Raw genomic sequence first — 20,607 nt, 5'->3', positions numbered from 1 at the left:
GCCGCCCACCACTGAAGGGGCCCCGAGATCCCCCCAGAACTGCTGCAACTTCCTAATTGACTTGAAAGAGCCAAAAGAGATTGGGGGAGGGTCCCTGAGACCGCGAAACGTGATAAAAGCCGCTGGGCCACCCAAAGGGAGGGGCTTTTCCCGCAGGTGGGGCCGAGGGGCGGGACCAAGCGAAAGTCCCCGCCCTCACCGCGCTCTCGGGCTCCGGGGCGTTCCCGGTTGTGGCGCTACGGTCACGGGCCTGCGCGGCGGCCCGGCGCCCCGCCCTCCCCGGGCCCGCCCCGGCTCCATCTTGCGGGCGACAGGGTTAGGCTGTGACGCTGCTCCCAGGGTCAGGTGAGGAACGGCGCCCCCTCCTTTTCCCACCCCCTAGTCCGCCTCGGTCACCTCGCCCCCGACCCGCTCTGCGGCCTGCCGTCTCAGAGATGGTGGGGCCCTCCCTACGTGTGCCCCGCGCCCGGGCGCAGCGGAGGTGCCCTGTGGGCCTCCTGGGTGGTGGCGACTCGGTGTGGGCGTCTCGGGACCGGGGCTGCCGGGCCGGGGCGCATTGGGGGGGACGGGTGAGGCGGCCGGTTGGCATACGGGAAGACGAAGTCCAGTCGGTCGGCCCTCCGGGCCACTTGGTGGTGCGGAGACCCGAGGGACGCCCTGCCCTCAGGCTGATGGACGCCAGGTGGAAGTGCTGAGGCCACAGGGTAGCCCTGCTGAAGCGACCCCAAGGGAGGCTGAGTAGGGAAACCAGGGAGCAGAACCGAAAGCTAAGTCTGGCCGGTGACTAGACTTTCCAGTGACACAGCGAATTTAGGGAAACTTGGGAAATTTGTATTGTGCTCAGTGAACGCTAAGGCAGAATGCACAAACCTCACGTTGCTCAGATTTACAATTCTTGGAAACTGTTTTAGGATAGCATTCCAGATTTGATTCTTGTTTCCTGACCAGCAGCAAACGTGTGGTGGTACTAATCCATCCCCAAGGAAACCAAGATACAGAGGGAGATGGCTGATGTCCACCATAAAGTGGCAGCAATGAAGACTGTATCTTCCGACTGCCTTTTTTTATTAAGGGGAGCAAAAGGACTTTATTTGTAAGCTGAAAGAAAACGAAAATAGACTGCGCAGTGTGCAGAGCGGGCCTTTGTCCGCATGGTCTCTGGCCTCTGCCTGCCTTTAAACTCCCTAATTTCTGCCAGCTGATAAGGAGCTAATCTGCTAAAGTAATCTATCCTAATTAGGCAACGAGTGTAATGAGTTACCTGTCAGGCAAGGAAGGAGTTTCAAGCACTAGATAAGGCAGGTAGAAGAGATAGTTTTGGCCACTGCAAACTTAAGCCATCTTTCAGTCCTCACTGGTGGGTGGGTGGCAGCCCACTTGTCCCTGCAGAAGACTAGCCATGCCTCATTCTTCATCCAAATTGCTGTCTGATTTAAATGGTCCTTCCAGACCTAGAGGCTAGTGTTGGAAAATCTTATCTGCTGATGTCCATCTTCAGCCGCCCTTCCTGTGTTGTGTTTACCCCCCATAAATTTGCAACAGCTGCCTCTTCTGTTCCTGGGCTTCATGCCATCTATGAGACACCTATAGTGAGACCCAACCCTTTTACTAGCTGACTCACTGGGTGGAGATGGTTTGGAAAACCAAGAATGATTTTCTTTTTATACGTGGTTGGTGATAGAAAATGTTTAAAAGAAAACAAAAGCTCTGGGTTCACTAGTCTAGTCTTATTCCCTTGAGCAAAGTCAAGTAATTTGTTGAGTCATCCTCGGGTTTGTTTAGGTTTTTACAAAAACTTTTTAAAAAGTCTTTTTTGAAATAGATGATATGTGCACAATTCTGAAAGGACTAAAGGTACATTGAAAAGTAAGTCTCCTCATTGTGCCCCAGCTCTCCTCCCGGGAGGCAGCCACCGTTTTCTACTTCAGGTATCTTTTCAGGGATATTCTATACATATACAGCAGATCCCACAAGTTGAAGGCTCAGTCCCGCAAGACTGAACACCCTACCCCACCACGAGTCCCAAGTCTGATCCTCCAGAACTTCTGACAACTGGCTTCAAGTTGGGGTTCCCACCACCCCTCTTTGTGTTCAACTAATTTTTAGGAGCAACTCACAGAATTCAGGGAAACATGTTTACCAGTTTATTACAAAGAATACAGATGATGCATATGGAGAGCTTCCATGCCCTCTCTGAGAGCGCAACCCTTCAGCAACCTTGACATGTTCAGTTATCTGGAAGCTCTCTGAACCCTGTTCTTTGGGTTTTTGTGGAGGCATCATTACATAACGTGGAATGATTGATTAAACCACTGGTGATCAACTTAACCTTCAGCCCCTCTCCCCTCCCTGGAGGTTGAGGGTGCTGAAAATCTCAACCCTCTAATCCATCGTGGACTTCCTGGTGATCAACTGTGTACTGAAGCTACCTGGCCATCAGTCAACTCATTAGGATACAAAAAGATATCACTTTGGAGATTAAGGATTTTAGGAATTGTATGCCAGGTTTTGTGGAGGGGGGAGGGGGGTCTCTATGTGTTGCCCAGGTTGATCTCAAACTCCTGGCCTAAACAATCCTCCTATCTTGGCCTCTCAAAGTGCTGGGATTACAGGTGTGAGCCACTACACCTGGCCATCTGCTTTTAAATGTTTGAAATTTTCTACCATGAGGTCAATAAACAATTGCAAAATAAAATAGTAAAAACATTTTAAAGTTACTAGAAATTTTAACAGTGACATGTTGATATTAAGAAACTGGCTGGGCATGGTGGCTCACGCTGTAATCCTAGCAGTCTGAGAGGCTGAGGCAGGAGGATTGCTTGAGGTCAGGAGTTCGAGACCAGGCTGAGCAAGAGTGAGATCCCCTTTCTACTAAAAATAGAAAGAAATTAGCTGGGCAACTAAAAATAGAAAAAATTAGCTGGGTGTGGTGGTACATGCCTGTAGTCCCAGCTGCTTGGGAGGCTGAGGCAGGAGGATCGCTTGAGCCCAGGAGTTTGAGGTTGCTATGAGCTAAGCTGATGCCATGGCACTCTAGCCTGGGCAACAGAGCAAGACTCTGTCTCAAAAAATAAAAAGGATACTAAGAAACTATTCATATCTTTGAAGTGTGATAATGGCATGATTATATATATTATTTTTCAAGTACAATACATCATGACATTGAAACATGGTTATATTTTTAAAACAGCCTTGTTAATTGTTTTTATAAAGTCTTTGGTTTTAGAGATATATACTGGAGTATATATAGGTTTATATGTAGTTTAAAAGGAAATAATGTCTGGGATGTGCCTCAAAACAATCCAGTGGAGTGGTGGGGAGTGAGAGTATTGAAGAAACAAGATTGTCCATGAATTGGTGGTTGTTGCAGCTGGGTGATGGATCCATGGGGTTTATCTTTACTTTTGAATAAGCTTGAAATTTGCCATAATCAAAAGTAAAATAAAAAGCCAGGGCTTAATCCAGGTTTGTGTGATTCTAGAATGTTAACTTTTAACCGTTACACCATTGTTTCCCATAATATGGTTTCATCATACAAGAGGATTTCTGTGGCACCTAGAAAGCATTTTTTAATAATTATGTATTCATTTTAATATTACTGTCTATTTGTGGCAAGAAACCTATGGTAAGTTTTCCATTTATGGAAGTGGTGTAAAACAAATTTAAGTAAAAAATTAATTGGCTTAAAGAAAAATATTAAATAATAGTACCAGTAAATTGAGGTATGACAACAATTGTGTGGTATGGAAGGAAGTTGAAACTTTTGCTATACCGACTCCATTACCTCAAATTGTGAAATGAAGAAGTATTTTATAAGCTTCTACCACCAACATCCACATTTTAGTGACTTGTAGACTCTTTTGAAAGAAGTAATATTTTGCATAAAACCTTGTGTGTGTGTCTGTATATCTTCAAAATCCTTAACCCTTATAAAAAATTACAGAGAACATTTTTTATTGTTACAGAATGTCATACCCAGGCTATCCCCCTACAGGCTACCCACCTTTCCCTGGATATCCTGTAAGTATTGCCACTTATAATACTAAAATAACTCATGTCCTCGAAATAGGTGTTGTATAGGAGTAGCCCGTTACTGATCTTACAGATATGCTAGATCAGAGGTACCGTGTAGAATAAGTGAATGAAGGCAGGGGTTATGGGGGAGCTCAAAAGCACTTGCCTCATCTACAGCCAGCTGTAGCCTGATTCGGCCATGCAGGGAGGCCATCCCAGTGTTGCTAGATACTCCAAATCTTCAGGTAAAGCCGGGAACCTGGATTTTATGTGAAATTGCCCCCATTTTTTTTTTGTTTTGGTGGAGGTGCTGGGGATTGAATCTGGGGCCTCAGGCACCAAATTTTTTAAAATTTGGAAGTTTTTAAAAATGTTAACTGCTGTATGGGCCAGTAAGACATTTATGTAAGCTAAGTCCATCCCATGAATCACTGGTTTTTACCCTTCATGTTAGAAGGTTATTAAAATAATAAAGAAGGGCTTGACTCAGTAACAAACTGCAGTGGATCAGAGGGCCCTGGATTTGTGGTTCTGAGATTTTTCGTATTTGGAGTACATTTTGTAAGTGTGCTACAGAGTTCCACCTTGTTGATAGCTGTACTACTGTGAGGACTAAACTTAGAGCTGAGGTGTAAGTAAGAACTAAACATTTCAGTTTCATACTCTTAAGTATGAAGTGCTATTATCTAACGCTGGGAGAATAGAAAGGCCTATACAGGTTAATGATAATATGTATATACTCATACAAAGTGAACATATAGCTGTTGTGAATTTATCACAGGAAGGATGAGTACTATGAATATGTTCCCAAGTCGCTATGTACTAAACTGGACTTTGGCAACCATTTCAGTCAGTGTAATTGCCGAAACAGACAACTCCCAAATCTCAGTGGCTTAGCACAATGAAAACATATTTCTTGCTTGCTTCAGTCTCCTGGAAGTCAGTGGTGCGGTAGGAGTTGGGTGGGAGGAGGCTTTGGTTCCCAGACTTCTCCTTTGTATTGATTTTATAATACCATTCTTTGGCGCCTTAGAGTCTTCCACTGGATCCTCTACTCATGGCTGACAGATGAAGGAAGAGAGAGAACATAGAGGATTGGGCAGAGGTTTTTAGGGGCTAGGCTGGAAGTGGTGTACATCATTTCTGTCTGTGTTTATTCACTGGTATTCAATCATGTGGTCCTACCTAACTGTAAGGGGGTCAGGGAAATGTAATGTCTCTAGCTTTGTGGCCTGGGGAAGAAGAGTTTAGTGAACATGTAACAATCTTTGCCACTCTTAGACATTTTGTGGTCTGAACTGTTAAGTCCAAAATGTCACACTCCATTTGTGACTCAGGTCATCTTTTTTTTTTTTTTTTTTTTTTTAATATTATGCAGCAAATCCAGGTGTATTGCAAGAAAGCTATGAATTCCTTTTTCCTTTTTTTTTTTGAGACAGTATCTCGCTCTGTGCCTAGGCTAGAGTACTGTGATGTCAGCCTAGTTCAGAGCAACTCCTGGGCTCAAGTGATCCTTCTGTCTCAGCCTCCCAAGTAGCTGGGACTGTAGGCTTGCACCACCACATGTGGCTATTTTTTTTCTATTTTCAGTAGAGACGGGGTCTTGTTCTTGCTCAGGCTGGTCTCGACCTCCTGACCTCAAGCAATCCTCCCCGCTTGCCCTCCCAGAGTCCTGGGATTACAGGTGTGAGCCACCACACTGGGCCCATGCATACCCCTTTAGGGTATAGAGAGAGGAGGATCTCTCTCATGTTTCCAGATGCTAGGAAAATGGAGAAACTAATGAGCTTTGTTAGTTCCTGCAGCCTTGAGGTTTGTGAAGAACCTGGTTCTGACTGCCAAATAGAGAAAAAAAAAAAAAACCCTCTTTGCCTCACCCAAGTAGAATTAAATTTAACTGTATTCTGACAAGTGTCCTGAGAAACTAGTATACCTATGAACTAGAATAAGACACCAAGATTTCTAATGGGACTTTTAAAAAGTTAAAGAAGCTATACCTTAATGGTAATCTCTGTTCTTTATTTTTAGATAGGTCATATTTTTCTGTGAGCACATTCATTTAAAATTATTCTCATTTTTCAGCCTGCAGGTCAGGAATCATCTTTTCCCCCTCCAGGTCAGTATCCTTATCCTAGTGGCTTTCCTCCAGTGGGAGGAGGTGCTTACCCACAAGTGCCAAGTAGTGGCTACCCAGGAGCTGGAGGCTACCCTGCACCTGGAGGTTATCCATCCCCTGGAGGCTATCCTGGTGCCCCACAGCCAGGGGGAGCTCCATCCTATCCTGGAGGTGAGTTATGGGTGTGGAATTGGTGATGATTTGGGAGTGTTGTAACACTTGTTCCTTCTCTCCTTTATCCTGTTCATTCTTGCTTGTTTTGTATGAGATCAGAGTCACTCTTAGCTAACCTTAGATGGTAAGGGACCTAGCTGGCAAGATAGAGGGATAAAAGTTCTCAGGGGGTATGAAAGCTGGGAGCAGTTTTCAGACATTCTGTTGTGAAGGGAATTGCAATAAATTTAATGGTAATAAAGGACCAACATATAATCCCTTGGTTATTTGTAATCTTGTTTGTTTGTTTGTTTTTTAAATGGACAAACAGTTGCTTCGTATGGTTATTTGTAATCTTAAGACATGATTAAGACACTTGAATTAACATGACTGTGACCTTTAGGACAGCCTTATCCAAAGGTTAAAAAGACTTTTGTAAGTTAATAAGGAAGATGAATAAAGTAAAATTTAAAAATTTTTATCTTTTCAGGGGAAAGGGTTGTTGAGAAGTTGAAGTTCTGAGTTTAGACAAAAAGGGACTGCTGTTACAGCATTAATAGCATATTTTTTCCATTGTTAACAGTAGACATTTTTCTAAAGTTATCTCCGCAGTCATGTATTGTCACTGTAGTTTTTTGAACTGTCCTTTTCTCTAGTTCCTCCAGGCCAAGGATTTGGAGTCCCACCAGGTGGAGCAGGCTTTCCCGGCTATCCACAGCCACCTTCACAGTCTTATGGCGGTGGTCCAGCACAGGTCCCACTACCTGGTAGGTACCAGCTGACCACAGAAAAACAATATCATGGCATTTTGAGTTTTTTGATTGCCTGCCATCGAGAGAACTTAGTTTATATTTGGGATGGTCTTCAGTAAATGTTTATGCATTTCTATAAATAATTTTAAATATATGGTTTCATGAAATATATTAATTTGATGGAAAAGCTTAATCAATAAAATGAAGCTGGCCGGGCGCGGTGGCTCACTCCTGTAATCCTAGCACTCTGGGAGGCCGAGGCGGGAGGATTGCTCGAGGTCAGGAGTTCAAGACCAGCCTGAGCAAGAGCGAGACCCTGTCTCTACTAAAAATAGAAATTATCTGGACAGCTAAAAAAATACATAGAAAAAAAAAATTAGCTGGGCATAGTGGCACATGCCTGTAGTCCCAGCTACTCGGGAGGCTGAGGCAGAAGGATTGCTTAAGCCCAGGAGTTTGAGCTTGCTGTGAGGTAGGCTGGCGCCATGGCACTTTATCTGGTTCAAGCGTGGGGGAAAAATAAGTATTGTTTGTTAGGATCTTATGTAGGACATGGAATATTAAAAAGGTTCTTGGCTGGGCACGGTGGTTCATGCCTGTAATCCTTGCACCGTGGGAGGCCGAGGCAAGAGGATCGCTTGAGCCCAGGAGTTTAAGACCAGCCTGAGCAAGAGCGAGACCCTGTCTATACAAAAAATGGAAAAATCAGCCAGGTGTGGTGGTGCGTTCCTGTAGTCCCAACTACTCGGGAGGCTGAGAGGAAGATCACTTGAGCCCAGGAGTCGGAGGTTGCAGTGAGCTATACACTGTGTCACTGCACTCCAACCTGGGCGACAGTGAGACCTTGTCTCAAAAAAAGGGTTCTTATGACCAAAGCTGATTTTAGATTCAGTAAATTATAATATTTAAAAAATGATCCTGGTGAATATCATAGTGTGAATGTTCTTATGTTTCCGTATTCATAATAATCAATGCTGTTTTGAAAAATTCGATTATGTAATGCCTATTTGCTGTACATTTTCTTTCTTTTTTTTTTTTTTTTTTTTTAACATATAGGTGGCTTTCCTGGAGGACAGTATCCTGGAGGACAAGCTCCTTACCCTAGTCAGGTATGTTTACTCCTACTTTTTTTGTTTTTGTTTTTGTTTTTGAGACAGGGTCTCCCTCTGTCACCCAGACTGGAGTACAGAGGTGCAATCACAATTCACTGTAACCTTGAACTCCTGAGCTGAAGTGATCCTCTCACCTAAGCCTTCCCAATAGCAGTGATTATGGGTGTGTGCTATCATGCCTGACTAATTTTTAAATTTCTTTGGCTGTGGGGGGTCTCATGTTGCCCAGGCTGATCCCAAACTCCTGGCCTCCAGCAGTCCTCCTGCCTCAGCATCCCAAAGTGCTGGGATTACAGGCATGAACCGCCATGCTTGGCCTAATCCTACCTTTTAAGTTTAGTCTAGGTAAAGGGATAATGCCAAAGAAGGGTACCACTCCTTTGCTGAGAGAGGTTTCCACGAAGCAGAGGAAACGGTCTGTGACAGTAACTTAACACTTTAATTTTTGCTTCGGTTAGACCTTGTGCTCTCTTTAGTCCATCTGCTTTAAATACTGTCCCAATGCCTCTGATAAGATACGCAGAGGTCTTTCTCACAGGTGATAATGCTCATGGTTTATCCTAGAGATTCACAATGGCTCTTGGCATTGGTTTTAGTTCTATTACCTCTTCCCTGCCCTTACTAGCAGTTATAACTATGAACTTGGGCGATTTGTTGATTGGTATTTCTGGCAGTGGTTTATGAATGGTGGTTTTTGTTTTCCACTTTTACCTTTATACTTCCCACTTTTCTTTCAGATCAATACAGAATCCTTTCCTTCCTATCCTGTTTTCTCTCCTGTTTCTTTGGATTATATCAGTGAAGTGAGTAAGGTTTTCTAATGTTGACTAATCACTGGGTACCCTGTATGTGCTTTTAGTTGTTTCTGACTTCTCATATATTTATCTCTCACTACTTCCTTTAGGACTCAGATGTTATCTATTTTATCTGTATGTCCCTGTAGTGATTGGCAGGGCTTTAAACATGGTATCCAGTTAAGTCTTGACTTGATTTATTAGTAGCCCTGCTGGGAAACTCTCTGATTTCATATTTCAGATCTTTACCCTATCTCTGTATAGCTCCTTAACTTAATACTGTTTTATTCTTAAATTGCCTTGTTAATTTTTTTATATCGTATTTAAGGTACTAGGAAAATAAGCAGTATACTTTTATGCGTAGATTTGTCTTGATTTTCTTATTGATTTCCATACTGTATATTTATAAAGATCTAGCATTTTCAAGCTTGTTTTAGCCTGGAGTAGGAGAAGGATTACAGTATCGGAAGAGAAGCACCTTAGTGATACTTTTTTTTGGGGGTGGGGGGGCTGCTTATTTTCCTGATTTGAGGAATTTGAGCTTTAGAGAGATTGAGAAACTTGTCTAGGACTACACAGCTATTATTGAAAGACAAGATTTGTAACTTTAATTTCACAGGTTTGACCATCTTTTCTCCTGCAAGTTGGATGTCTGGGTGTCCGTTAGCAGGAGAAAATTCTGTCTGGAGGTGTGCATAGGTCTTTCCTATCTGTTCTAGAATGAGCTCTGGTATTAAAATGCTTATATCCTTGCCCTAAAACCCAAACACTGGCCTTCTTTCCTAAGAATGATGTCTCTGGAAGTCTTTAAGTTTCTTTGTTAGAAACTTATTGGAAGTCCTGATTTGGATTTTATGCCTTTTGTTCTCAGCCTGCTGCGATGACTCAGGGCACTCAAGGAACAGTCAGACCAGCTGCCAACTTCGATGCTATGAGAGATGCAGAAATTCTCCGTAAAGCAATGAAGGGTTTTGGTAAGGAAAACAGGTGTTTGTCTTTTATATTGATAATAAGTTAAAGTGATTAATTCTAAAGTAAAAATGAACTGTTAACAAACCCACAATGGGGGGGTTCTCTGTTGCTCGCCGCACAGAAAGCCAATTACTGAGACAATGAGGATTGTCCAGGAAGAAAAGATTTACTACAGTGGATGTATCTACTGGGAGGGGGAGGTATGAACTGTCTCAGATCTGTGTTCCCAATCAACAGGGTCGGGTTTTTCTGGAGGTGAAATGAATAATGCATGAGGGGAGTGAGCATCATTACATGTTTGGGGTGGAATGCAGGGCACGCAAGTAAAGTGAGAAATCATGCTAGTACACAGATCCCATGATCAAAGAATGGTGGATAAGTCCCTCCCAGGGTGGGGATTTTAGTAGTATAATGAGCTGGGCATTAATATTGGTCATTCGTTCAGCCTTGTGTGCAGGCAGGATGCAGGGAGTAGGCTGCCTAGGGGGACTTAGGGCACAATCTGTGGTGGGGCATCACTTATCTTCTCTGGACAAACCAATGGAGTAAAGCTTCAAAAGGCTGGGAAAGAAACACAAAAGGGAATGCATCAGTGCAACTGAAAGTTACCAAGTTCTGGTCAGCAAATCTTACTGGCCTGGGAACTTGAAGCATAAGAGAACTACAAAAAAACTATAAAAAAAAAATTTTCTTGTTTATGGAGCTGGTTATAAAACCTTATATCATAAACCAAGTTTATGTGTCAGCCTTGGTACACACACCTCAATTTAATCTAGTACCTAGTACCTTGTAAGCATTCTAAGAGATAACCTCAAGGAGCACCCAGCACAGACTTTGTCCTCACTTAAACATGTCTGGAGCTGGACATGGTGGCCCACACCTGTAATCCTAGCACTCTGGGAGGCCGAAGTGGGAGGATCACTTGAGCTCAGGAGTTTGAGACCAGCCTGAGCAAGAGTGAGACTCTGTCTCTACTAAAAATAGAAAAAATTAGCCAGGAGTGGTGGCACATGCCTGTGGTCCCAGCTACTCGGGAGGCTGAGGCGGGAAGATTGCTTGAGCCCGGGAGTTGGAGGTTGCAGTGAGCCATGATCACACCACTGCACTCTAGTCAGGGCACTAGAGCGAGATTCTCTCTCTCAAAAAAAAAAAAAAAAAATGTATGGTTCTTCCAGGGACAGACGAGCAAGCAATTGTGGATGTTGTGGCCAACCGTTCCAATGATCAGAGGCAAAAAATTAAAGCAGCTTTTAAGACCATGTATGGCAAGGTATGTTTTTTTCTTGAGTGAACATCAGCAGTGGCCAGTAGACTCTGCATTCATGTCAGATTGGAATACTATCTTTTTTTTATTAGTATCTGTGGGTACAGAGAGACAGCTAGACTTCAGAGACCTCAGAAGTGGTATATTTGCTATTTGCTACTCTTAAAAGCCTTTTTCGGCCAGGTATGGTGGCTCACGGCTATAATCCTAGCACTCTGGGAGGCCAAGGCGGGAGGATCACTTGAGGTCAGGAGTTTGAGACCAGCCTGAGCAAGAGCGAGACCCCATCTCTACTAAAAATAGAAAAAATTAGCCAAGTATAGAGTCCCAGCCACTTGGGAGGCTTGAACTATTGTTTGTTTCATGTATGTCTTGTCTTTGTATCTGTTACAGTGGTAGAACTGTGGATTTGTTATTAGTCAGGCATGGTGGCATGTGCCTGTAATCCCAGCTACTTGGGAGGCTAAGGGGGAAGGATCACTTGCACCCAGGATTTCCATACCAGCCTGGGAAACATAGTAAGACCTCAGCTCGAAAACAACAAAATAATTATTATTGTTTATTGATAGAATGAATAAAATACATCTGCTTGAGTATAACAAACTTTAAATATGTATATTTCTTACATAATCAGATTTGAAATTCAGGTTTTTATGAAGCAAGTCTATTTCCATATGTTTTTTAGAGACAGGATCTTTCTCTGTTGCCCAGGCTGGAGTGCAGTGGTGTGATCATAGCTCACTGCAACCTTGATTTCCTGGCCACAAGTGATCCTACTGCCTGGGCCTCCCAAAGTGATGGGATTACAGGCATAAGCCACTGTACCCAGCCCCATATTTTCTATAAAAAGATGTCAGTGACAAAATTTGGAGAGCACATGTACTAAGCTTGCATTTGTAATTAATATAGGATTTAATCAAAGATCTCAAATCAGAGTTAAGTGGAAATATGGAAGAACTAATCCTTGCCCTGTTCATGCCTCCTACATATTATGATGCCTGGAGTTTACGGAACGCGATGCAGGTACTACATTTTATTTGTGGTATTTTACCCTAGTTCGTTTGTAAAACCCCACAAATGATCACAGTTCTGAATTTACAGTGATAAAGCAATACCTTATTTCACATCATCTGAATATATACTTTTACGATTCTAGAGAACAAAGAAATACTTGGTGAAACAGTAAGATTTAATTACTTCTAGAAATTTTGATTTTCTTTTATATAATTTTCCTTTCATTTCACATAGGGAGCAGGAACTCAGGAGCGTGTATTGATTGAGATTTTGTGCACAAGAACAAATCAGGAAATCCGAGAAATTGTCAGATGTTATCAATCAGAATTTGGACGAGACCTTGAAAAGGACATTAGGTCAGATACATCAGGGCATTTTGAACGTTTACTTGTATCCATGTGCCAGGTGAGTGTAACATGAATGTATGTGTGTGGGTGAAGGGAACTTTATGGCCTGTTGCCAGTGAGCATTCTTTATTCCTTTTGATATTTAGCAACCTTGAAATATTGCCATTTTTAAGAGGGGTAACACTGAATCCAGTGTACAGATGTCTTTGTAGTTACTATTGTGATTTATTTCTGCAAATCTGGCTTTTGTAAGGAATCAGAAATTAACCTCTTTAAGGTTGTATGGAATCAGAAACCCGCTTGAGGCTCTGTGGCTAGAATGAAACTGTTCATTTATTTTGACTCATAGTCTCACTCTGTCAGCCAGGCTGGAGTGCAGTGGTGTGGTCATAGTTCACTGCAGCCTTGAACTTCTGGGCTCAGGTGATCCATCCACCTCAGCTTCCATAGTAGCTAGCCCTACAGGCATGCACCACCACTCCTGCCTAATTTTTTTATTTTTTGGGGAGAGAAGGTCTCGCTATGTTGCCCAGGCTGGTCTTGAACTCCTGGCCTCAAGCAATCCTCCCACCTCGGCCTCCCAAAGTGCTGGGATTACAGGTGTGACCCACTGCACCTGGCCTGAAACTGTACATTTAAGCTTGTCACTGTCCTGCCTATTACACTGGACCATTAACTGAAGACATGCAGGACTGCTGTTGAAGTGCTAGAGGAGATGAGGACCATGTGAGAAGAGCCAGAAATGCAGAAAAATATTTTAGGGTTCACAGTAATACTGTGAGTAGCACCTTCCTTATTCTGATTTCCCAGATGTGCTACAGAATTGACAGAAAATACTCTAATTAGGGTATTTGAAATGGTATTAGGAACACACTTGGGATGAGATGATGAGGGTGTGTTTGATAGAGATGATGCAGAAGACTATTCAATATCAGAAGGTATGGGCTGTCCTGCTAGTGCACAGGGTTGGACTGTCTTGCGGGATCTAAAAGCAGAGGAGGGGCTCCTAAGAGCCAGGGGAAGTAGTTGCAGAAAGGATAGAGCACAAAAGTGGGTGGATGTGGAAATGAAAAGAAAGTAAATGGATTGAAGGAAACTGAATTTACCTACATCAGAGTAACAGAGCAGGGAAGCACATTAGGATGTAAAAGGAACAACAAGAAGAAGGAAAAAGAGCAGGAACAGACATTTAATGCTAAAGAATGATTATTAGGACTTTACATGAGGTGCATGGTTTTTCTTTGTGCAAGGTTCAAGGCCATACCTTTTCCAGGGTGTGAGCAGAAGAGTCCCCCAGGGTGGGACTATGTTGTATGTATAAATCCAAAAGCAAAAATCTGGGAAGTTTTTCCTGAGCACCTTTGCCTGTGCTGTATTCAGTTGCCCATTTAGAATATGCCTGTACATATTCCTTGTGCCAGGTGCTCTTCAGAAGACAGTTCTCCACCTTCAAGGAGCATCTCTCCAGTCTTTCTGTTGTGTTCATTGAGCGGTCACTGAGACTGTAGAGGGCAGCCTTTCCTTGGTTTGGGTTTGGGTTTCTAGTTTTGAGAGAAACCAGCTGCCTCCTCCCTCCCACCTTGTCTCCTATCCCAGGGAAGAATTTGGCATACAAACTGGCATAGTCTAGCAGCACTTGGGTTATTTATAGCTTCTTCTAAAAAGCACATGTGTCATTTTTACATATGTAGTAATAATAAATACATATTAAGGTTACACTTAGATGAAGGAAAGGAAGTTTATGAAGCCTCCTTATTATATCCTTTCTCCCCAGACTTAAACTCCTTGAGGGCAGGGACCTTGTCTATCTTGTGTCCCTGCCACCTAACATAGTGCCTGACACAAAGAAAGTGCTCAGTACCTTTCAGTTGTATGAATGAATGCAAAGTAGAACTCAGTACAATGTATACTGATTTTAAATCCAAGCTAAGGAGAGTTATACTTTCTCCACTTCAGTGGTAGTTTATATCTCCTAGTGAAAATATTTTAGTTTATACCTTTTCTGGTTTAATTTAGCTCTCAAATCTCTGAAAGCTCTCGTGTTAACATAACATCATTAAACCATGATCATTTATTTAAATTGTCCCTTTAAATCCCAAAGTGACTAGGTTGGAACAAAAATTTAATAGAACTTTTATTTCCTTCTACTAATTCCTGCCTTTCTCTTTTGCAGGGAAATCGTGATGAGAACCAGAATGTAAACCACCAAATGGCTCAGGAAGATGCTCAGCGTCTCTATCAAGCCGGTGAGGGAAGACTAGGGACAGATGAATCTTGCTTTAACATGGTCCTTGCCACGAGAAGCTTTCCTCAGCTGAAAGCTACCATGGAGGCTTATTCTAGGGTATGAGCTTTTCTTTTGAGGATTTGGCTTCTATTCTAAGATGTGAAAATATTTAACCCTGTAATTTTTCTTTGCAGATGGCTAATCGAGATTTGTTAAGCAGTGTGGGCCGTGAGTTTTCCGGATATGTTGAAAGTGGTTTGAAGACCATCTGTAAGATACTTTTGTGCTTTGTTTTGCTTTGTTTTTAAATGAATGGGAACTTTGAATAGTCTGTTCCCATTAAGTGATGATAATTAATATAGCCTCCTGGAATCTGCTTAGGCAGTAGCTGAGCTAATTCTATATTTTTTAGTGCAATTTCCTATGAATGGTTGATGTGATCACATAAGGTTGTTCTGCGATTATTTGGCCTTCATCTATATGACTTTCTTGGGAACGATGCAACAGTGTCTCATAGATTGTAGCACTTCCTTTAAGGTGAATGGGAAAGCCCTAAGGAACTACTGGTGCCACATTAAAACATTTTGAGCCCCCTAAACATATCTTTTAAGTCCTCAGCCCTGAGACCCTTTTCTCTTTTGAAATTAAACAAACGATTTCATTCTCATTGATAATATAGGACTAAGGAGAATATTAGTAACACATTGGTATTAGCAATGGAATGTCTTATAAATGTTACTATAGTAGTTGTAGTGAAAGTAAAAACATACAGTTAGTACATCTCTGTCATCTGCAGGGGGAGACTTTGCTAAGTGAATTTTCCAAAGAGAAAACCTGTCAGATTTCTGAGCATCGCTTTGAAATCTTTGCTCAAATCTGTGTTTTCGCTTTTAAATTGGAGAGTATCTCATATCCATCTCTGAGCCAGATGATATTCTCATCTTTTAGAATTCAGATTTTTGTCATTATTCCTTTTGGTGTGAGGTATTACTAGGGCATAGATGCTACAGATTTTCATACTGTAAAGGGAAAACATGTACAGAATCTAAGTCACTGCAACTATGGAGAGAAAATAAGATTTATTGGCCAAAGGGGATCTTCTAGAATTGAAGGTAATCTGTCTGATGCAGTTAGGAAGTTGGATGCTGAGAAAAATCAAGGGGGAGAGAACATCCCCAACTCACCTCAGGTTTCTGAGATGATTACGTAGAAAATAATCAATGGCGGTACCTGGACACAGTGGCTCATGCCTGTAGTCCCAGCCCTTTGGGAGGCCAAGGCAGGAGAATCCTGTGAGGCTAGCAGCTCGAGACCAGCCTGGGCAACATAGTAAGACCTCAAACTTACAAAATATTTAAAAAATTAGCTGGGCAAGGTGGTGCATGCCTGTAGTCCCAGCTACTCAGGAGGCTGAGGCTGAGGCAGGAGGTTTGAGCCTAGAAGTACAAGGTTAGAGTGAGCTGTGATAGCATAGCTGCACTCCAGCCTGACACAGTGAGACTGTGTCTCTTTAAAAAAAAAAAAAAGAAAGAAAGAAAGAAACAGGCAGGCTGGAAGCGATAAATGAAGTTGGAGGGATAGACTTGTCAAGTCATGATTCCATTTCTGAAGCGTGTCTAACTTGCAGTGCAGTGTGCCCTGAACCGCCCCGCCTTCTTTGCTGAGAGGCTCTACTATTCTATGAAAGGTGCCGGCACAGATGACTCCACCCTGGTCAGGATTGTGGTCACTCGAAGTGAGGTGAGACAGGGCTTTTTCTCTTTGGGCTTACTTGATGTTGCATGTTGATTTCTTAAAAGTTGATTTCTTAAAAATTTCCCAGTTGGTTGTTAGTTCGGCAGGACTGATGTTAAGAAAGAGCTCTTTGTCACTGGTGAGAGCGGTGATATTAACATGAGGCACAGTATTCACTTTCTGTGGCTGTGGGAGAGGCTTGCGTGAGTGAAACAAAGCCGCGGTGCCTCCATGAAGACAGAAACCAAGAGTTTTCCTACTTGAGAAGGTCCATGGAGAGTACTAGCTTACGGGAAGTTGACATTTATCTTTCGGTTTTTACTTTGCATATATAAAAAATTACATGAAAGAGCTATGTAAATTAATCCTATTGGATATCAAAGTTCTCAAAATTTAGCATCCCTTATTAATAGTAAAACGAGTTTTAAAAAATTCATTATCTCTTTACCTAAATATAACCTCAGATTTTTTTACCTTAGATTTATATATTGATCGAACTTTTTAAAATTTAAAGAACATACGCTACTAGATTTTACTAAAGAAGGTAGATCATTTTTTAAGAAAACCACCAAAATATGTTTTGAAAAAACTTTATTTGTTCTTAGGCTTAAATTTTCTAAGCAGGATCTTTTTTTAAGTGGTGATATAATATGTGGAACATAAAATTTGCTGTTTTAACCATCTTTAAGTTGCATTTAGTACATTGATATTGTTGTGCAACGGTCGCCATCAGCCATCTCCAGAACTCTTCAGCGCGTAAAACAGACTCTACCCATTAAATAGTAACTTCTGTCCCTATGTCTGACTTCTCTAGGTACCTCAGATGAGTGGAGTCATTCAGTATTTGTCCTTTTGTGACTGGCTTCCTTCACTTAGCCTAATGTCCTTAAGGTTTATCCATGTTCTAACGTGTGTCAGAATTCCCTTCCTTTTTAAGGCTGAATCATAGTCCTTATGGCTATGCTGCCTTTTGCTTATTCATTCATCTGCCTAGGTACACGTGGGTTGCTTCCACTGTTTGCTGTTAATACTGCAGTGAGTATGGGTGTACAAATACTTGTTCAAGTCCCTGCTTTCACTTCTTTTGGGTGTATACCCAGAGGTGGAATTGCTGGATCATATTGTAATTCTATGGGGCTTTTTCGTTTTTCAGTTTGTTAGTTTTTAGGAATCACCATACTATTTTCCACAGCAGCTGCACACTTTTCCCCAGTGTGCAAGTGTTCCCATTTGTTGACATCCTCATCAACACTTACTATTCTCTATTTTGATAATAGCCATCCTACCAAATGTTTGTTAAATGACTACTTTTTGGAATAGTAGATGAAACTAATACTGCCCTTATCCAATATTTTACAGAGCAGTGAATCAGACCTTTGTTGGGTATGAATATAAGCTATAAAACATCAGTCACTTGGTGATTTTCCTCCCCTCAGCTTTTATTACGATCTTGTCATTATTTAAATACCAGTTTTAATAAATACCAGTTTTCTTTTGAGAGATTTTTTTCTAACATCAGAAATATCATTTCTTATGCAGATTGATCTTGTGCAGATAAAACAGATGTTTACTCAGATGTATCAGAAGACCCTGGGCACAATGATTGCAAGTGACACGAGTGGAGATTATCGAAGGCTGCTTCTGGCCATTGTGGGCCAGTAGGAAGGATCTTTTTTTTTTTTTTTCCATGAATGAAGCTATTCATAGCTTATCCTTCAAAGCAGTGACTGACCTGCATGCAGCAATATCAACCATCACGTAACCAAAAGAGGTTTTTACTAAGGACTATGTCAGGGCAATGTGCTTGGTCTGCACATGTTGTTCTTGCCTTAATTCTAATTTTTTTCTTTATATACAATCAGTGTAAAGCCATATCACTATGATGTAGTAATATCATAATGTTTCTTAAGCTTCATTCTCACTAATCTTATTCTAATCAGGATGTCAAATCAAATAAAAATCAAAACAATCTCTAATTCTGTGTAATAATGTATAATTTTTTAAAAAGTTGCTGAAAACTCTGCCTTCCAAAATCCTACTAGGTCTATTGGATAGTTAGAGTTGGTAGTATGTCAAAACTGTATTACTATTTTAAAAGTTCGTCTCTTTTGACCTAGAAGAGTAATTTGCATCGCATCTTGCATAAATTGGTGTTCTATATTCGTTCACACTTTCCACGTAGAAAATAGATTAGTATTACCTATAGTACTTTTTTAGAAAGGGTCAAATGTGTATATGCTTAAAATACAGACTACTTTTTTCTAGTTGTTTTCTTAATTGAAGTATGATTGATAAATTTTGCGTATATTAAAGGTGTACAATATGGTATTTTGATATAAGTATTCCTTGTGTAATGATTCATACAGTTTAGCTCAAGCTAATTACCTGTCACCTGACATCATTTTTTTTCCTTGTGAAAACACTTAAAATCTACATTAGAAAATTGCAAGTGGTGCAATACATTATTATGAATTATAGTTACCATTCTGTACATTAGATCTCTAGAACTTAAATACATATTATAAATGAAAGATTTTTTTTTCTTCTAAGTAACTTCTTTTACTAATAACTGAAAGTTTGTACCCTTTGGCCAGCATCTCCTCATTTTCCATACCCCCCACTTCTTACAACTACCACTCTGTCCAGGTTTGACTATTTTAGATTGCATGTACAAGCAACATGTAGTAATTCTCTTTGTGTCTGGCTTATTTCACTTAGCATAATGTTCTCCACCATCTTCATAGTTCAGCAACATTGTCACAAATGGCAGGATTTTCTTCTTAAAGGCCGACATTCCATTGTGTGTATATATACCATAATCTTTGTCCATTCATCTACCAGTGGACAGTTGGGTTGTTTCCGTATCTTAGCTATTGTGAATAATGATGCAGTGAACATGGGAGTGCACGTATTTCTTGAGATGCTGATTTCCTTTCAGGTATGTACCCAGAAGTGCTATTGCTGGATCATATAATGTTGTTCTGTTTTTCAATTTTGAGGAAGCTCTGTAGCTTTTTCCATAATGGCTGTACCAATTTACGTTCCTATCAACAGCATACAAGGGTTCCCTTTTCTTCACATCCTTGCCAATCCTTATATTTTTGATAATAGCCAACATAACAGGTGTGAATATCCCATTTGTGCTTTAAAAGAATGTTTATGCTGCTGCTGTTAGAGTATTGTGGATGTGTCTGTTAGATCTAGTTGGTTTATTATATAAGGCCTCTTTTTCCTTCTTATTCTTCTGTCTGTTATTGAGAATGGGGTATTGACGTCTCCAACTATGATTTTTTTTCTTTTTTAAATATTAGATGTTCGATATATTGTCTTTCTTTTTTTAAATAGTGGATACCCAACTACTATTATAAAACTGTTTCTCCTTTCAGTTCTGTCAGTTTTTGCTTCATATATTTCAGTGGTCTGTTAGGTGTTTAGATGTTTATAATTATCATATCTTATTGCTCTATTGAAGCTTTTATTAATACATGTTTTTTGTCCCCTGTAACCTTTTTTGGATTTAAAGTCTATTTTGTCTGATATTACTAGATTTTACTAAAGAGAAAACAACCAAAATATGTTTTGAAAAAACTTTTGTGTATTTGTTCTTAGTCTTAAATTTTCTAAGCAGAATCTTTTTCTAAGTTGTAATAAAATATACATAATATAGTTACTATAGACTTCCCTGCTCTCTTTTGGTTAACTATGTGCATGGAGTGTCTTTTTCCATCCTTTTACTTTTAATCTGTTTATGTCTTTGGATCAAAAGAAAATCTTTTGTAGACAGCATATAGTTGGATCATTTTTTATCTATTCTTCCAATCTCTGTCTTTTGATTGGTGAATTTAATCCCTTTATATTTAAAGTAATTACTGATGAGAAATTTCTGTCATATTGCTCTTTTCTGTATTCCTTATTGCTTTTTTGTCACTAATTTCCCACAATACTTTCATGTATAGTGTTTTTTTTTTTATAGTGAAACGTTTAAATTCTTATTCCTTTTTTTTTTTTTTTTTTTTTTGAGACAGAGTCTCACTCCGTTGCCCAGGCTAGAGTGAGTGCCGTGGCGTCAGCCTCGCTCACAGCAACCTCAAACTCCTGAGCTCAAGGG

General features: G+C 40.8%; 1 protein-coding gene across 2 annotated transcripts; it reads left to right on the top strand.

Annotated features, from left to right (window-relative positions):
- The first annotated feature begins 262 nt into the window (after positions 1 to 262).
- Positions 263 to 19,609, top strand: ANXA7 (annexin A7). Of its 2 annotated transcripts, XM_069460122.1 has the most exons (14): positions 263 to 345; positions 3,966 to 4,020; positions 6,097 to 6,301; positions 6,940 to 7,050; positions 8,092 to 8,144; positions 8,885 to 8,950; positions 9,813 to 9,915; positions 11,089 to 11,183; positions 12,087 to 12,200; positions 12,426 to 12,596; positions 14,712 to 14,882; positions 14,960 to 15,035; positions 16,393 to 16,505; positions 18,039 to 19,609. In XM_069460122.1, exons 2-14 carry the CDS (start codon positions 3,967 to 3,969, stop codon positions 18,159 to 18,161), a joined length of 1,455 nt encoding a protein of 484 aa, XP_069316223.1. In that variant the 5' UTR covers positions 263 to 345; position 3,966; the 3' UTR covers positions 18,162 to 19,609. The 2 variants fall into 2 exon arrangements, with proteins under 2 accessions (XP_069316223.1, XP_069316224.1); XM_069460123.1 differs by lacking the exon at positions 8,885 to 8,950.
- The last annotated feature ends 998 nt before the right edge of the window (positions 19,610 to 20,607 follow it).

The sequence above is a fragment of the Eulemur rufifrons genome, chromosome 28, assembly GCF_041146395.1.
Source record: "Eulemur rufifrons isolate Redbay chromosome 28, OSU_ERuf_1, whole genome shotgun sequence".
NCBI lineage: Eukaryota > Metazoa > Chordata > Mammalia > Primates > Lemuridae > Eulemur > Eulemur rufifrons.
This window is presented reverse-complemented; position numbering and strand designations above follow the sequence as displayed.